Consider the following 17,179-nt stretch of genomic DNA (forward strand, 5'->3'; position numbering starts at 1 on the left):
GAGAGTGGAGGACGAAGTTTTAGATGAGTCTTATAGAAACTTTCTAAATCCGCTACTGGTGTCATGAGAAGTTAAGTGAAAGTTTCTGGAGGGGAGAGTGGGGCAAGGTTAGCTGATCTAACACCTGTACCTATGCAACCCTACACACCTTTTGTTAACTGACCCTAAACTTTAATTAGCACCTTCCTTTTCATCTTTCTTTGAAAGGAAGAACCTTATGAATGAAGCATTTGTTTTTCACAGGTTATTGTGTCCAAGGTTTTTGTAGAGTTACGAGTTATATCAAGTTTGTCAAATGCTTTTTTTTAATCTCAGGTTATAAAGTTCTATATTTTCATAACATGTATCTGCATTATTAAAAAGTTTATCTTTAGTTTTCTAGATTAAATATTTTTTTTATTTATTTAATATTGGCTGTGGGGCAAAATGAGCTCGAGGCTTAGGGGTCAGTTTAGTCAATGGTTTATCTAACAGCAAGACAAATAAGTGGTCTTAAAATGTATGCAGCATCATAAAAATGAATAGATCATAATAACTACATTGGATATTTGCTTATGCCACATAAGAAAATAAGATAGACACAATGCACCCTTTTTCTCAACACTCATCAGTTCTAGTATTTTTCTTTTTTGTTTTTCATTTTGAACAACGTTACCTTCAAAACATGTGACGTGCGAGTGTTTATGTCTCTGCCTCCAAAGTTTGCTATTATAAAAATATTTGCAGCATTTTATTCCATGTTGGTGTTTCTCAGCTAAACATGCAGCTGTCTGTATAAACTGAAAGTAGAAAGAAAATCATCTCCAGCTTCTCACGATGTTGAAAAGCATGAAAAAGGCATTCAATTTAAGACTTCAGTGTTTTGTTTTGTTTTGTTTTTCTTAAGAGTTGGTAATGCATATTCGTTGTATGTATTACAATGAATAGGGAGGGAGAGCGAGGTCTGGGCTTCTCTGCTTAGGCTGTTGCCCCCGCGACCCGGCCCCGGATAAAGCGGAAGAAGATGGATGGATGCAATTTTCCCTCTAAGCTGCGTGCGTGCGCAATTGCGCACTGCTGGCACAGTCTCTGCGCACAGAAAATCTGCGTTGCGCACAAAAAAAATCTAACCTAAATTGCAATTAAAATTAAAACTTTAATAATTCTGTTTTGCAGTGTTAGTCAGTAAGTGACTGGCTGCTCCCGTATGGGATTAGAACGATGCCACCTTATCCCATAGTCCAGCCAATAATGCGATTCATATTCGTATATACGCAGCTAATCAACGTTGTTGACGGGCTATGACAGCGTCCTTATGTGCCGACACCGGTGTTTTAGCTAGCAAAGCGGCGTGGCTTATGTGGAGTCAAGCCACGTTAATGACAACGTGTACAACCATTGGAGATGTGAGCAGGACAGACGGAACAATTGACGGAAAAAGTGTGGACTTTATTTTAAATTGTGTTGATAGGCCACGTAAAACCAGAGTTATGATAAAAATATATACAATGTTTGGTTTTCTTCCAGAATACTATCTTTACTGCGGGAAGAAACGGTAAAAACGGCGTTTTATAAGGGAAACACTCGAAAGCACTGCGGAGGCCTGTGAGCAAAAACAAAACCAAAAACTCCCCACCCTTTCCTATTGGTCGAAAAATGTACCATGTGGACCAATCAAAAAATTATATGGCAACATGGCATTTAGCTGTTTAGGAAGAAAAAAAATTGGTGACCACAGTGCACATGTCTAATGTTGCTCACAGTGGTCCAAGGGACCGCACAGGGAGTTTGTGTGTTCGCTCAGACACATGAAAAATTAGAGGCAACATTGGATGGATGGATGGATGGATGGTATTACATTTTTAAAATTAGAATACAAATTTTTGGTCACAAACTTGAGTTGTCATATACATCTGTGAGTTTATGTGCACAACAGTATGCTCATGTACACACATGAAGAATTTGACCTTTGTTCCTTAAATATATGGCATTGTTTCTGACTGATATGCTGCTCAGAGTCTTTTGCTCCTTGCTTTTAAATCAAATGGCACTCTCGACATAAACACAAGCTACTGCAGCCCAGCTGTCTTAGCTGAGGAAACAAAGGTACATTTGTTCCTTTTCGTAAAATATTGTGATGATGATACATTATATTAGGCAGTCAGTTGCCCACATTACACTGTAACTATCACCAGTTTGGTTATCTATTTTGAACACCTCAGCTGGAAAAATGATTTGTACAGTTGGCCACAGGTCTGCATGTCAACGGGAGGTAGAAGCAGTGGCGGTCCTAGCCTGCTTGGCGCCTCTGCCCCCCCCCCCCCACACACACACACACATAAAACATATTAAGGGTTGTACATTAATATAATGTTAGGAGTTGGGTTTTGGTTATGTGGTGTTTTTGTATGTGTTTTTTGGTGCCTCCCTTTTTGTATAGGTAGGCGGAGCAGTGAGTCACTGAACCTGGCACACCTGTTACTCATCAGATGCTTTCTTCAGAAGTGTTCTTTAGGAGCTACCTGACAGAAGACTAGTGTCGGAGTATTGGCGTTTTCGGAGAGTTGAAATTCTGCCCCTGCCTGTTGGAGCCCTTGGATTACTTTTGGTGACTGTGAGGAGTTGTTTTTCCTTCCTAGGATTTTGCCGTGACTGTTTTGCCTCGTCTGGAGGTTTTGGGCTTTAAACAGTACCAAGTAAGCTCTCCAACTCTCTGTAAAGTTTTAAGCTTTTCTCGGTTAACAGGCAAGACCCTTCTCGTCCCTCTCCTTTTTTAGATCGAGTGCACTACCTATGTGTGTTTTCGTCACCAGCACGTCCTGGCTCCGCGTCCCCATTCATACACCGTTGTATATATGTTGTCCTTGTAAATACCTCCCCCCCTCACTGTAAATAAACTGTCTTCACTGCAACTCTGCCTCCGTGCGTTCTGCTTCCTGGGTCCATCTGCATTTGTTATAACATATAAAACTGTTGTTGGAACCATACTGAATTTCGCCAGAGAAACATGCACACGTTTCTCCTCCTCTTCTTTTCTTTCTCCTCCTCTTCTTTTCTCTTTTTTTCTAAACTGAGCCCCTGATGGCTTTGAACTTTTCTTGTCCATCTTGGTTTTAATTTTGCACTCCAGCATGAACACCCACCCCCCAACCCAAGGATCACCACAACATAACCTAATAGACCTACACCTTAGTTCACAGATTCACTTTGTCTAAGGTGTATTTCTGGGATTTCACACAACCCAGGATTCAAATCATGAATAGATAATGGGCTTGGATTTACATCATTATGAATGAAATGTGCTCTATTTGGAAGCAGCCGGACCCTCTCCTTTCGACGGGTTGTGTGTGAGACATTAAATCATCAAACTGTAAATTATAAATCTTAAATTGTTATTAATCCTTTACCCCAGTCCTAAAGTGTATATTTATTTTCTTACTCTTCTTATATTTATTGTTTGTTTACTTGCACTGCTGTAACTGGAGCCTCGTCCTCTCGTCTCTCTATATACTGGACTGTATGTAGCTGAGATGACAATAAAGTTTACTTTGACTTCAGCAGCAAGCAGGCGCACCGAGGGCTCTCGCGCTCACTTTTTCGAAAAAACATCGGTGCAAATTATAAGTCTGTATCATCATGTCTGCTGTTTTCGTGTTTGTTGGTGTGTTTTTATTTTGTTTTATTTTGCAAGTTGGTTATTAGATGCTGCTCCAGCCAGACAGAGAATCCCCCGCCGCCCCGCCCTCTCCTCCCTGTGCCGCAAGCAGCAGGCGCACCTCGCAAACGGAGGGCGCCCTTCTGTGGCGTGTCCAGCGGGGTGGCCTGTGGGGGCACAGCCCCCCCCCCCCCCCCCCCCCCCCCCCCACCCCAACCAGACTGGCCACCCCAGGTGCCACCCCGAAGCCAAAACAATAAAATCCAATGAAATATCAAATGTACGATTATGTTTTCACAGTGAAGCTCAGATATCCGAGTGAATGCAGCATCGGCTTCTGCGCTATGAGCATCATGTTAGCAAAGGTAGGAGAGCCAAGCAAGAAAGAGGCACCGCAGAAAACAGTTTTTCGGCGAAAGATTAACAGTTTAACACAGCTGGACTGGCCATCGAGCATGGCGGAGCTTCCACAGCGGCTAGCAGGTGGATGAGGGAAGGGGAGGCCCAGTGTCAGGTGAACTGAACTTCAGGTAAGAAGTTATGACCTGCAGTCTATCCGGGTCAGATATAAACTAAGTTTAGGGGTAGTTTATTTTCGTTGTGCTGACTTTTTACAGTCAGTTACAATAACTCGTACTGCGTGCTAGCTAGCATGACGGAGTTTCTATACAGCTGGATGGGTGCTATGATGTTACTGATAGTGAAAAATATTACAGGTTTTGTATTGAGCTGAGAAGAGACGCAGTTTGTCCCGTACTTAAGCTAGAATGAAAAAAAGACACAAAGCTGGGGTTATTCTGTGTCTTTGCTGCACAGCTGCCTCTTCTTCTCTCATGGTCTCTCCTCCCTCTCCTGTTTCTACTTCAATCATGAAACTGATCAATGATCAGCTGATCGGCTTTTCTCTTGTTTGTTTATCGCCCACTTTGCGCCAGAAACAGGAAACCAGCGGATGTCACGCTAAACAACAGCAGCACGTTTAAGCTTGATCAGCTGTTGTTAGAATTTATTTAATATTAATTTCTAGTATCAGCTGATGTTTGCTGGAGCCACAGCTGTAAAAAGTGCTGGTCATGATGTCAGTTTGGTTATCTGGTGAGAGGGAAACATGAAGATGAAACCAGGAGATGTCCTTACTGAATCATCAGAGCTGAACAGGTGATGGAGAAACAGGTTTACGTTTTAGGTGACATGGATGAGTTGAAGTTATGAACTGTTTCTGAGAGGCAAATAACACCAGGATCCTTTTCTAAGTAGCTGACAGCCAGTAACTGTGCAGGGGCGGATCTAGCAAAGTTATGCCAGGGGGCCAGGTAGAGCATTAACAGGGAAAGGGGGGCACAAAGAAATACTTTTCTTTCTTATTCTCATTTAAAATATCTCGCTTTTATTAAATAATTATCTGAATCTTGCGAACAAAGTTTTTATCTGATGTAAAATTGATAGAAATCATACATATACCAACAAGACAGTGTACATCACTGTTACAACAGCGTTTGTTTTCATTCAAAGGCTTTATGGCTTTAATACCTGGTGGGCCTGTCTCTGGTCAAAATGCCCAATTTTTTGTCCCAGTCCAGCCCTGCAGGTTAATACTGGCAGTGTCACCATGCCAGCTGACTGTATTTCATCATCAGCCAGTGTTGTTCTTTATACATCAATATTACCAAAGTTTATCATAAGGCAGCATAGAAAGTATTTACTTGCTTTCAGGTTTCATTCAAATGTTAGTCTTTTCATTTGTTTCCCCACTTTTTTCCTGTTTCAAAATCAAACACCAGTTTGTGAGAAGATTATCTTCTTTTTTTAATAGGCAGATAAAGTTTTGCATTGGCTAATTTGCCAATTGTATGTTAAAAATGTTCGTATTTTAATATTTAAAAATGTTTTTGCCCAAAACATACGTGCACTATATGTCAGTAAAAATACTATGCAAATATTGCTGCACCGTAGTGGTTAAAACCTCATTCTAATAAGAGTCAAAAGCAAATTCAGTTATTAGCTTTACAGGGTTATTGAATGATGGTTAACTGTTGGTAGAATTCTTTTTAACATTATCTGCCAATTACATCTGCCACCCTTCTCCAAATCTGTGCCCCTACCTGGCCCCCCCAACAAAAAATTTCTAGACACGCCACTGGCGCCCTTACTCCCAGCAAATGGGCGATAGAAAACCGATCAGTGCCTATGCCATTCCCAATATGCGCTGGCTGATGTCGGGGCAGCATGAGTACCAGCATTTTTTTTTTTTTTTTGCCGATGCCCGTGATGCCGCCCCCCACCACGATGCCGCCCCGGGCAACTGCCTGTGTCTCCCGTATCAAAAACCGCTACTGGGTAGAAGATTGCTTCATATTTTGCTATATATAACGTTAGTGTTTCTAAAAAAATTCTTTATTAACAAAGTAAACTAAAAATACACTTTATCATATTTTATAGTTTTAAAATTGGATAACAACTGACTTGAACACAATATGAAATTATGTGTTTTCACTATAGGAACTTTGGATCCATTGATAGGTTTACTAATCTGAAAGCTTTCTAAATTTTATTTTTGTAGTTTTCCATTTGTAGATAGTGCGATTCTCTGATGTGTATGTGTTTCTACCTGTGCTGACGCTAGCATGACTAAAGCTAGCTAAGTACCAGTAAATATGTTAAGCAAGGCAGAAGCATGTACTCATAAAATGAACAGAATCATAAGAATATAACATGACGAGCACTGCAAATGTAACAAAAATATGTTGACATCAAATGGTATGTTATTTGAAATCTATATGAAAAAAATGACACATTGATTTTTTCCAATTTCTTTTATTTATGTATTTATTTTTTTACCAGTTGTCCAAATTAGTCTGTGATTGGCCTTAATGTCCCTGGAATCAAATTTATATACAACTAAATATGACTTGCAAATATGTTTTAAATGGATGATTTCTCATTTAATCACGAATCATCCAATTACATATTTGGTGAGTCCTAAATTTGATGCCGGTGAACTTTTCAGTGGTTAGTTTTAAAAAAAGCCCCCAAATTCCCTATGAGTAAGCACTTGGCGACAGTGGGGAGGAAAAACTCCTTTTCAATGGGGCGAAACCTCCGACAGAACCAGGCTTAGGAAGGGGTTGCCATCTGTTGTGACCAAGTGGGGATCAAATGTTCACTGACAATTTAGCTGTATATGAATATGATTGATATTGTTTTTTTGTTTTACACTCTCAGAATGAAAGAAGCATTGAGGCACCGCCTTCTGCCCCCCGGCGTCACTACTGTGCCCCCTCCTTCTGACAGGAACTGTCTACAGAGCAGGTATGAGTGATGCCTGAGTGCACATACACAAGTCATAAGTTCCTGGCTCTCACGGCTCCTCTGCAGAGGGTTTCCCTAAGAAGGGGGGCATCGCAGGGGGCGCCGGGGGATGGGGGGCTGTGCCTCACTGCCCTCCTCGGAAAAACCCTTCTACAGAGGACTGGAAAGAACCAGGAACTTCTGAGGTGTGTATGTCCTGGTGAGCCTCCACCTTTTACAGGTGGTTGCAGCCTGGACACAGACACTTCAAACCTCATCTGAGGACAAAAACTACAAGAACAACATAAAAATGGAGAAAACATACTTTATTAACATGCAGGGTTTCAGGAGACGGCAGCACTGCAGAGGTGAAGACAGGCAGCTGTTTTAACTACACAAAACAATATACACAAACACTTACACAGACACACACACACACACACACTCACAACAACAGAAGAGAAACAAAGAGAGAGAGAAAAGTGGTTATCAAGCACTTGAGGTGAGGACATGCAGCCAGGTGAGCCTGTCTGATTGTGAATTTCTCTGCAAAATAAAATGCCCACAAATATATTGTAAGAACAGGCTTTTATTTTTTTAGTATATACTGAATTAACAGTATAAAAGCTACTCTAAAAAATTAAATAAAATACAAGTTTTAAAGGAAAAGTTTTAATAAATGATTGTTTAAAAAAAAAAACTAACCAAAGTAGAAGACAACTGTTTAGTCGAAAAGTGTTAAACATTCAAGATATTCTCACTCATAAAAACTTCTTTCATAATGTAAACTAGGACATGTAGAAAACTTTCATACTTACTGAAAGATATTTATTAACACTATCTAATTACCAGCATATTTTTCTGAGTGTTACAGAATATGTGTAGGCAGTAGGATCTTGTTGGTTGCCTAGGGGACAGAATGTCAGCTATATTTTGTTTTAAATTCAGTTTCATTGCTGAAACTAAGAATCAACAGGCTGTAGAGGGAGACTTTAATTGAGGTTTACTAACTCTTGCTTTCAAATCCAAGATGGAAAAATCTGTGCTGATTTAGCATATATTAACCATTCATTGGAATAATCCAAGTATGCAAACTAAATATCACAGGAGAGCTTATGAGGCCACAAACATCGACGAGGTCCAGTTCAGAGACACAGGTTTAGGAGAAGTGGAGCCTAGAGGACAGCTGGCAGCTGCACACATGTCTGTCAGTACCCACCTGTCACAAAGAGCAGCCTTTTCATGCCTGACTCTGCATAACTGTGAGCACTAAAAACTGTTAAATGATGAATAAAGAAATCATCATGTGCATAGTTGTTTTAAGGGAAAAATAAACTAAACCCACAATTTCATTTCAACATTATGAGTAAACTAATGCAAGTATGAGACTCAGGCCTATGCTGTTGTTGTCTCATACTGTTATGTCCCTTGCTGTTAGCTTGTTAGCTTTCCTCTTTCTTGCTTTTTGTTGTTATTATCCAGACTTTGAATTCGTTATTTAATTTGTTTGTAAGGTGCCGATTAAAAATTTAGATTTATTTCAAACAAAATCAGCATTTTTGAGGGTTCAGTTATCATATTTAAATCCGTCCTAAAGAAAGCGTAGTAACTGTTTTCTTTAACAGTAGAAATGTCTTGATAGTGTTAGCGCACTGGTAAAGTTTCAAATGTTTGCATTATGCTGCAGTCACACAAGGGAAAACAGTGACTGGTGACCACGGCACAACCGTGCGCAATGAACTTGCGATCTTATTGGAAATGGTTGCTGAGAGGAATGGAGTCACGTTTCTGTCTTGAAAAACATTGGTGTTTCAAGAATTTAATAATATGGCAATAAGATGATTCCATCTTTAAGTATGATATTGTATTTAATTGCCAGTTTGACCTCAATCTGGGATGATAAGATGATTAACTGAGATAAACCTGTGAAAATTGCAAATCTATTGTCTTTAAAACACACAGAAATTCAAATGAATTGCTTACATTCAGAGTCTAATCAGAACTCAGTTTTGAAACAAATAGTTGCGTAGTTGCTGCAGAACAGTAGTTTAACTTTATAATGACATAAGTGCACAGCAACCTTGTTTTAATAGGAATATAACGAGAAAAAAAGACACTTGGAAACTAACTTAGATGAACCCCTTTTTGCAAAGAAACATGATACAGATGAGTTGCAATCATCGGCGTACACCGACTCAGACTGATTGCAACATGTCAACAATCTGCCTGCATTTCTACATTTAATGGGAAATATTTGTAATTCAGAAGTCTGTCTGACAGCATTTGGAGACACTTCATCTCCCACTAGGTGACCTGTGCAATCGCCTTGTCAGACACATTGAATGCTCATCCCCACCCAGAGACTGTCCATGCAACACAGTCTCTGGGTGGGGATGAGCACTACTTTTCATCAGTTAGCAAATGCGAAAAAATCAGCAGTCAAACTAGATGCAAGAAGTATATCTCGTCTTTCCTTAGCTTTAGGTCCATTTAAATAGAAAAAGAAACAATACATTTACAAAAATGCGAGCTACACCACTCAGTTTTGGGGAGGAAGGACACAAGTTTATGTCAAAAATGTTTATTATCCATGGCTGTACAACAGAGGCAATGAAATGATCCTTGATAGCCACATTTTTAACATGCTGACAGCAAAAATTGTTGTCTTTCATATTTTAAAATTTTAAACAGAAAGTAAAGAATTTCAAATACACGTTGTCATGTAGAACAAATTACAAACATGAAATGCATTCAATACCATGTGGCAACATTGTGAATAAATTACATACTGTACATTTGCTCAAAATGAATGAAAACAAAATGCAGAATTAATCAGTGTCAAAGAAAATATGTTACTGTTACATTCATATTTAGCTCTCTGCCAGCAATGCAGCTTTTCACAGTTTTCAATGCACAGAAACAGAAACAAACATCTGAGGTACAACAAAGGACATAAATTTCATCTGATAGATCACATAACTGTATTTTTATACACAATACAGACCATAATATAATAAGCACACAATATACTGTATTGTCCGTATTTTTCAGAACAGCAATCAGTCCGAGGGGAAATGACTGATTGCTGGTTGCGATGAGCTTGCAGTCGTCTGGAGAATATTCATACCCAGGATTTTGATGACGTATGCATCAGCAGTGCCATGTTCTAATGAGGCAAACAAGCAAAATACAAGTCTGACACACTCTTCCACTGCTGTCTGTCACTTCTTTTCCTTTAATGTCAAATGCACCTCCTTGATCAAGAGGATTTTGCTGGTATCTGTCCTCCCATCTTCTGTAATGCAAGCTTCATTATTCCCCAACTTGAAAGAAAAAAAGGAAATTATTATTTTTTTATCTCTCACAGCGACCGCATGTGAAAAAAGGTAGCTGCAGGTTTAAATTTTCCTGTGAAGCTTGGAAACTCAAGAGGACCAACATTAAAATTTTCTAACGCTGCTGTTATTACCTGCAACCACTCAGATATCCACCAGAGGACAAGCAGTTCATTAAACCATCATCTTAACAATCTATCATGTTCAGACCGCCTGAGGAAGGAAAAAAAAAAGGAAAAACTTCCACTCGCAGGCACTTAAGGACAGCAGGGAGGAAATGTCAGCCAAGAGGCAAATTAAATCTCATAGCTATTTGTTCTTACAAAAAAAATCAGGGGAGATTTAAATGTCGTTTGACAGGAAATGCACATGAGAAAGAGTCCCATCTCTGCGGCTGTTCAGTCATCAGCGATCACTGCAGAGAAGCTGCTTTTCCTTTTGCTCCCAGATGCAGAGAATGACCCCACATTTAGAAGAACATTTTGGAGGATTAAACTCCAAGGATGAGCAATGTTTCTTACTCTGTTACTCTTTTTAAAGCAGGAAGCGAAAGATCCTTTGAATTGCTTTCAACTGCTGGACACTAAAATGTTTCTATGATTCTGTTTTTCATACGTTATTCCCAAAAATAAATTCAGTTTTGTGCAAAATGTGTGTTGTTAAACCAAGATTAAATACTGACCTTACTCAGTTGTCAATGTCCGATATGTGGTTCTCTATCTGCAGTAAAAGAAATAAGATTGCTTTAAATCAGTCACATGTTAATCAAGAATTAATTTTTATAACTAGGCAGCAACATAGCCTTCCCTTTTCTAGCTCAATCCACAGTCATTAAAAAAAGAAAACACTTCCAGTTCTAAGTCTGAAATACACATCAGTACATATTTAAAAAATTAACTGGTCTGCACAAGTTCTGTTATTCATTTAACAAAAACCATAAACATGAAAAAATGGATCCATGCTGCATTTTATTAACAGTTCAAGCTGCTGGTGGTGTAATGGTGTGGGGAATATCTTCTTGACACATTTAGTAACACCTGAGCATTGTTTAAATGACAGATAACACTCAGGTAGAGTATTGCTGCGGACCATGTCCATCCCTTCATGACCACAGCGTTCCCAGGAGGATGGCGCACCATGTCACAAAGCTGAAATTGTCTTAAGCTGATTTCTTGAACATGGCAGTGAGTTCACTGTACTCAAATGGACTCCACAGTCATCAGAACCTCGTCAATACCTGAGGATCTTTCATGTCCTGATTTTTAAAACCTTAGAAATGGCTGTACTTTTTTTTGTTTTGTTTTGTAAATCTTATTTTTTTTCTTTTTGTTTGTCTGAACCCTGAAAATGTGCATCAGTTCACATCTCATCCATGTCCTCTGAGACACATTTTATACAGTGTGTTTTCACTATATCAATATAGGGATTTGGGGTTTTTGTTTATTCTAAGCCTTTTGGCCACAGTATCTATTGGAATAAGGCATATAAGCTTTAATGATTACCAGTAATCAATAGTTTAGTCTGCCTGCAGAATGAAGCCAATAAACCACCCAACAGTGGGTCCAGATCTCATAAAACAGGAAGCAGGTATGATTATATAACCTTATTATTTTTTTAGTGTCAAAGTAAGGCAATAGTTTTGAGAAATAAAACTGTCACAGTAATAAAACTGGAAAGCAAATGTTCAGTTAGATGATTTATGATTTTTAAAGTAAAAATTGGTGACATGCTGCATGCATTATGCTCTTTTACTGCATTACAGTAAATTAACACCACCCAAAAAGTTTCACAAGTGTATCCAGAGAGTGATGTAGTTAGTAGCATGTTGATCATAATGTTTGATCAGTTTCAAACACTCTGTGAGAAACTTTGCTCCGATTTCATTCTGCACACGCGTCTGCAAACAGCAGCCTAACTTCACTGAGGAGCTGGAGGTGCATAGCTTGTCACCTGCAGCTCTTCATCTAACAGCTTAGTGTTGTTGCTCCGTCTTGTTCCGTTACTCCAGCTGTCTTGTTTCATAGATGAATGACAGCAGTAATTACTGAGGTAGCTGACAGATGTGTCCCATTTCTTGTAAATATCTTGTGAAAGTCAAGTCTTGTTTTGTCAGTTAAATGATTTTTAATGCTTGGTGGCAGTGTGGGATCATCTTGAGTAGAAAATGTTTGCTTTGCCATGGCAGGTTTCAATACAGCAGTTTTTCCAAGTATGTCGCCATGGAAACTTAGTATAAACGCTCTCTTCATCAGTGATCGTGCGTTACCTCACTCAGCGATAGATAGTGACTTAAAAAAAAGTCTGGCACTTTTAACTGCATAATTCAATTATTTACTCTTTTATTAAAATAAACAATGCTTTCAAAGATTTATAAAACTTCTATGCCTGAGGCTTTGCGTATAACACAGAGAAGAAGTTTGCCTTCGAGTTCTTCTGGCAGATGGGCTCAGTACCACACATTTTATTCAATCTGAGGGAAAATTATAAGGGTCTCTCCCAAACCTAAGTTCTGTTGCCTGAACCTGACCAAACTAAGAGTTTAAAAATGTAAAATACATTTCTGAAGACAAACTCCTCCCATTCAGGTTTGTCTGAGACAGGGAAGGAAAGCCAAAGTATTCACAGACATCGTTACGTGCTGCTGACTTTGGTGTTTTCATGTGATTTGTTCAGTTTCATGGCGGTTTGTGATAGAGACGACCTCGAATTATTTTGTCATTGATGATATTTATTACTTTGTAATACAATATTAATTCAAAACACATTAAGATTAAGCTTTAAAACAACTGCTACTACTTTTCTTGGTTGCCACAACAATGTGTCCCCACTTTGCAGCATGTATGTTGTTCAGACAGAGACAAAATACACCTCACTCAAAAATAACATAAAATAAAAAAATCGCCCTTCTGACTTCAACTAATTTAATTATATGTAATTTATCCATGTAATTTTGTTGCATAAGTACAATGTAAAATGTTACATTTAATGGGATCTGGTCAAACTAAACTTAATTGATTGATACACATTTAGTTTGTACCAGGCACATTATCCTTAATTGTTAATTAATTAAATAAATTCAAATGTAATTTTATATATATTTCAGAGTATTGTATTGTGTTTATTGCGGGTGAAGAATCATTTTCTGAGTGTTCTTACTCATATAGTTTAGACTTTTCAAATCATGCTTATTGTCACAAAAGACAGCCAAACTTTGTATCCGTCACCACGAACAATCTGATTACTTTTTCATGACCATTTCACCTTTTAGTTTTGAGAGAATCCTGTATGACTCAAATGGTTCCATCTAAGGCAAAGTTATTTATACAACAGAGTTGAATGTACATTATACTTACTGTTATTATTGGCATATTATGTCAGTGGAAAACATTTTCTGCATCATAGTATAGATAAACTACTATGCAAGAGTCTTGAAACACCCCTCATTTCTTTATATCTTGCTTGGGAGATGGGATGGGAAACGTCCAAACATACATGGATATACAGAAAAAGAGGCAAAAACAGAGTTTTTATAATTCTGCTGTGCTTGAAAGTTGATATTTGGTGTGAGCACCTTTATTCTTCAGCACAGCCTGAAGTCTCACAGACAGCTTTCATGTAATTTTTTTAAGTATTCTTCAGGAATAGTTCTCCAGGCTTCTTGAAGGACAATCAAAGTTCTTCTTTGAATGTTGGCTGCCTTTTATTCTGTTCTCTCTCAAGATGATCCCACACTGCTTCCAAAATGTTGAGGTCCAGGCTCTGGGAGGGGGGTGATTCATGACTGTGTTTCTCCTCAGCTACTATCGGCTGTTACGGCATTGACAGTGTATTTGGATCACTGTCGTGCTAAAAGAAAATGACATCAGCTGTGTTGCAGATGGTATTGGTAGATTGAAATTTGATGGTTCTGTTCTGCATTCATAATTCCATGTTCCATGTAGACGCTCACCACTATACCTCTCTCCTGACCTCTGTGCATACTGGCAATGGGCAATGACTTACACTAATGATGACAACGATTTGGATTCATCAGTCTACAAGCCTTGTTGCCAATGATTTTCTGTCCCGTTCTTGTGTAATTTGGAAGTTAGGGAAGTACTGCCAATACGGCATTGACAGTGTATTTGGATCACTGTCGTGCTAAAAGAAAATGACATCAGCTGTGTTGCAGATGGTATTGGTAGATTGAAATTTGGGGCGACCGTGGCTCAGGGGGTTGGGAAGGGCACCTGTAACCGGAAGGTCGCCGGTTCGATTCCCGGCCTCTCTGTCCTGGTCGTTGTGTCCTTGGGCAAGACACTTTACCCTACTGGTGTTGGCCAGAGGGGCCGATGGCGCGATATGGCAGCCTCGCTTCTGTCAGTCTGCCCCAGGGCAGCTGTGGCTACAACCGTAGCTTGCCTCCACCAGTGTGTGAATGTGAGCGTGAATGAATAATGTCATTGTAAAGCGCTTTGGGTGCCTTGAAAAGTGCTATATAAATCCAATGCATCATTATTAATACTGTGCCTCTACGGGGGGGGGGGAGTGGACTTTGAGTGTCCAAAGAAAAACTTTGAAGGACCTTCAGAAAGCCTGCACAGGACCACTTTAAAAAATTACAAGAAAATCTGTAGGAAATTAGGACTTCTTGTGACTTTTGCACACACACACACACACACACACACACACACACTTCGCAGCTAAATTGGAACCAAATAACTTCTTATTAATACTGTACATGGGTACTAGGCCTGCTCACCATGTCGCTTGTGCCTTCATCTTCAAAGTCGTCTTCACCACCGTCTGTCATCTCCCCTGCCTCAACCTCAGCCGTCCCCTCCACTTCCTCCCCCCCAGAGTGGTCTGCTGCATCACCATGGAGACACTCGCACACCTCCTCCTGCTTCCTCTGCATCTCTGGCAAAAGACATCAAGAGACAAAGACTGGCAGTTAACATCAGAGCATAATAGATTTATTGACTTTCTATCTTATTTTAATTATAGAAGAACCTGTATTTCAGACAAGCCTCTGAACAAGCATTTAATATTTTCAGTATCATTCCGTCATCTCTCCTCAAAGACTGTTTGTGTGGCTTTTATTTCAGTACATGGCCGCCTCTCTCAGCATCTTTTCCATTTTTCTATGCATGCTCATCAGACAGGTCCTCCCCTCCTGCCTGTCAAATCTTACCGGCATCAGAGCGATGTTGCCTCTCTATCTTCTCAAGCCTTCCCAGCAGTGAGTCGATCTTGGTCTTGATTTGCGACAGTTCCTTTTTGATTGTTAGAAGCTGATCTGTCTTCACTGCAAGCATACATTAATAAAGTTAAAAAGCATAATTAATGGGATGTTCTACAAGAGACACTGTGACAGCAGCAGACTCTTCTCAACAGTCAAGTTCTTCACTGAAAATGTGGCACAACTGATGAAAAGCAGGAAATCTCACTGTGTTGCATTGAGGGGAGAATAATAATAAGCATGCGAGAGTTTGAACAGTACACCAGCTGCTAAAGCCATAATCTCAGTGTTGTTGCTACCAGCGAAAATATTTCTTTCTTAGCCGTGTTTTACCTCAATTTTTGTAGAGGAAAGATCTGGCTCTTACTATTAGATTTACCACCTTGTTACTAGCTTAGATGATGAGAAAACAGCTGCCTGCCTGCTGTAAAACAATAGAAAGTGATGAGCAATATGATGCAGAAATGCTACACAGAGCAGAAAATAAAAAAATAACCAAACAACTAGCTGAGACTCTGATCTAAGATTTATTCTGTATAATTTTGGTTTATTCCCAACATTTCTGGTGTGCTTACTTTTGTTTTAACATAAATAAAAACTCTGGTTTAAATGTGTTTCAATGCATCTCAAGAAGAAAAACAAATTTACTGTTTATCCCAGTCATTCCTAAAGTGTGTGGCGGTGGTCTGCAGGAGGTCAAAGTTTCTCATGTACAAACATGTAATTAGCTTGAAGCTACAATGGAACAGCTTAAATATTTGCATTAAAAAGGTCATCAGAACTACTAAAGAAAAGATGTGAGATTCAAATGATATGTTTTTCTTTTCAGATGGCAAGGGAAGGGAAAGTGTTTAATGAAGATTCAGCCTCAACAAGCAAATCACCAGAAGATCAAAAGGAATCAGAGAAAACACAAAGAAGGAAATACTTCATCAAGTCTTGTGTTTCAGAGTTTTGATTAAAGGTTCAGTCGACGCAGGTTTAAAATTTGGCCAAGTCATTCTTAAGTTTGACAATGGCTGGCTTTGTCACCTGACTGAAGATTAATCAGCAATGACTGTTAAAATCAAATGATAATAAATGCCATAATAAAGTAATTTTTCAAGAAGAAAATATTTAAAACATTCACTTTTCCCAGCTTTTCAAACGTGACAATTTCCTGTGAATCTGTTCGGTTAGCTTAGGAAGTCATTATGGTCATTTTTTTCCTCCCCATTTTATTGCATTATTTGACAGTTTTTGCCTCAACAATCAAAATAGCTTATACATTAACCTCTTATTAAAATCAAAGGTGGTGTTTTTAAAAAATTGACTTATTTATTCAAAAGTAAATCACATTCAACGACAGTTTTGACATGAAAATGATTCAGCATTTGGAAATCACTACAGTTTTTTTACATCTCCAATGTGAGGATAAGCCACTTTTCTTGTTTTGTATGAAAATCTCTTATTATTTTGGGGTTTTGGACAGTTTGGTGAAAAAACAAACAAACAAAGTACTGTAAATGTCAGTTTTGGCATCTTAAAAATTACAATAATTTTTTTTAATGCACTCACTAGACAATTAGGTACACCTTACTAGGACCAGGCTGGACCTCCTTGTGTCTTCAGAAGTGCCTTTATTCTTTGTGTTATTCAACTAAGACTCAATAAGATGCTGGAAACATTCCTCAAAACCTTTGGTTCAATGCTGACATGATA

General features: G+C 38.9%; 1 protein-coding gene across 3 annotated transcripts in view; it reads right to left on the reverse strand.

Annotated features, from left to right (window-relative positions):
* Nucleotides 1–9,522: 9,522 nt before the first annotated feature.
* LOC134617345 (RNA-binding Raly-like protein) overlaps nucleotides 9,523–17,179 on the reverse strand; it is a 58,584-nt gene continuing 50,927 nt past the window's right edge. For all 3 annotated transcript variants that reach the window (XM_063462556.1, XM_063462557.1, XM_063462558.1), the window contains 4 exons: nucleotides 15,431–15,544; nucleotides 14,999–15,156; nucleotides 10,940–10,977; nucleotides 9,523–10,245 (listed from right to left, as the gene is read on the reverse strand). In XM_063462556.1, coding sequence (XP_063318626.1) covers nucleotides 10,945–10,977; nucleotides 14,999–15,156; nucleotides 15,431–15,544 — 305 coding nt within the window. In that variant the 3' untranslated portion in view covers nucleotides 9,523–10,245; nucleotides 10,940–10,944. The remainder of the gene's footprint in view (nucleotides 10,246–10,939; nucleotides 10,978–14,998; nucleotides 15,157–15,430; nucleotides 15,545–17,179) is intronic.

The sequence above is a fragment of the Pelmatolapia mariae genome, linkage group LG18 (assembly GCF_036321145.2).
Source record: "Pelmatolapia mariae isolate MD_Pm_ZW linkage group LG18, Pm_UMD_F_2, whole genome shotgun sequence".
Lineage (NCBI taxonomy): Eukaryota > Metazoa > Chordata > Actinopteri > Cichliformes > Cichlidae > Pelmatolapia > Pelmatolapia mariae.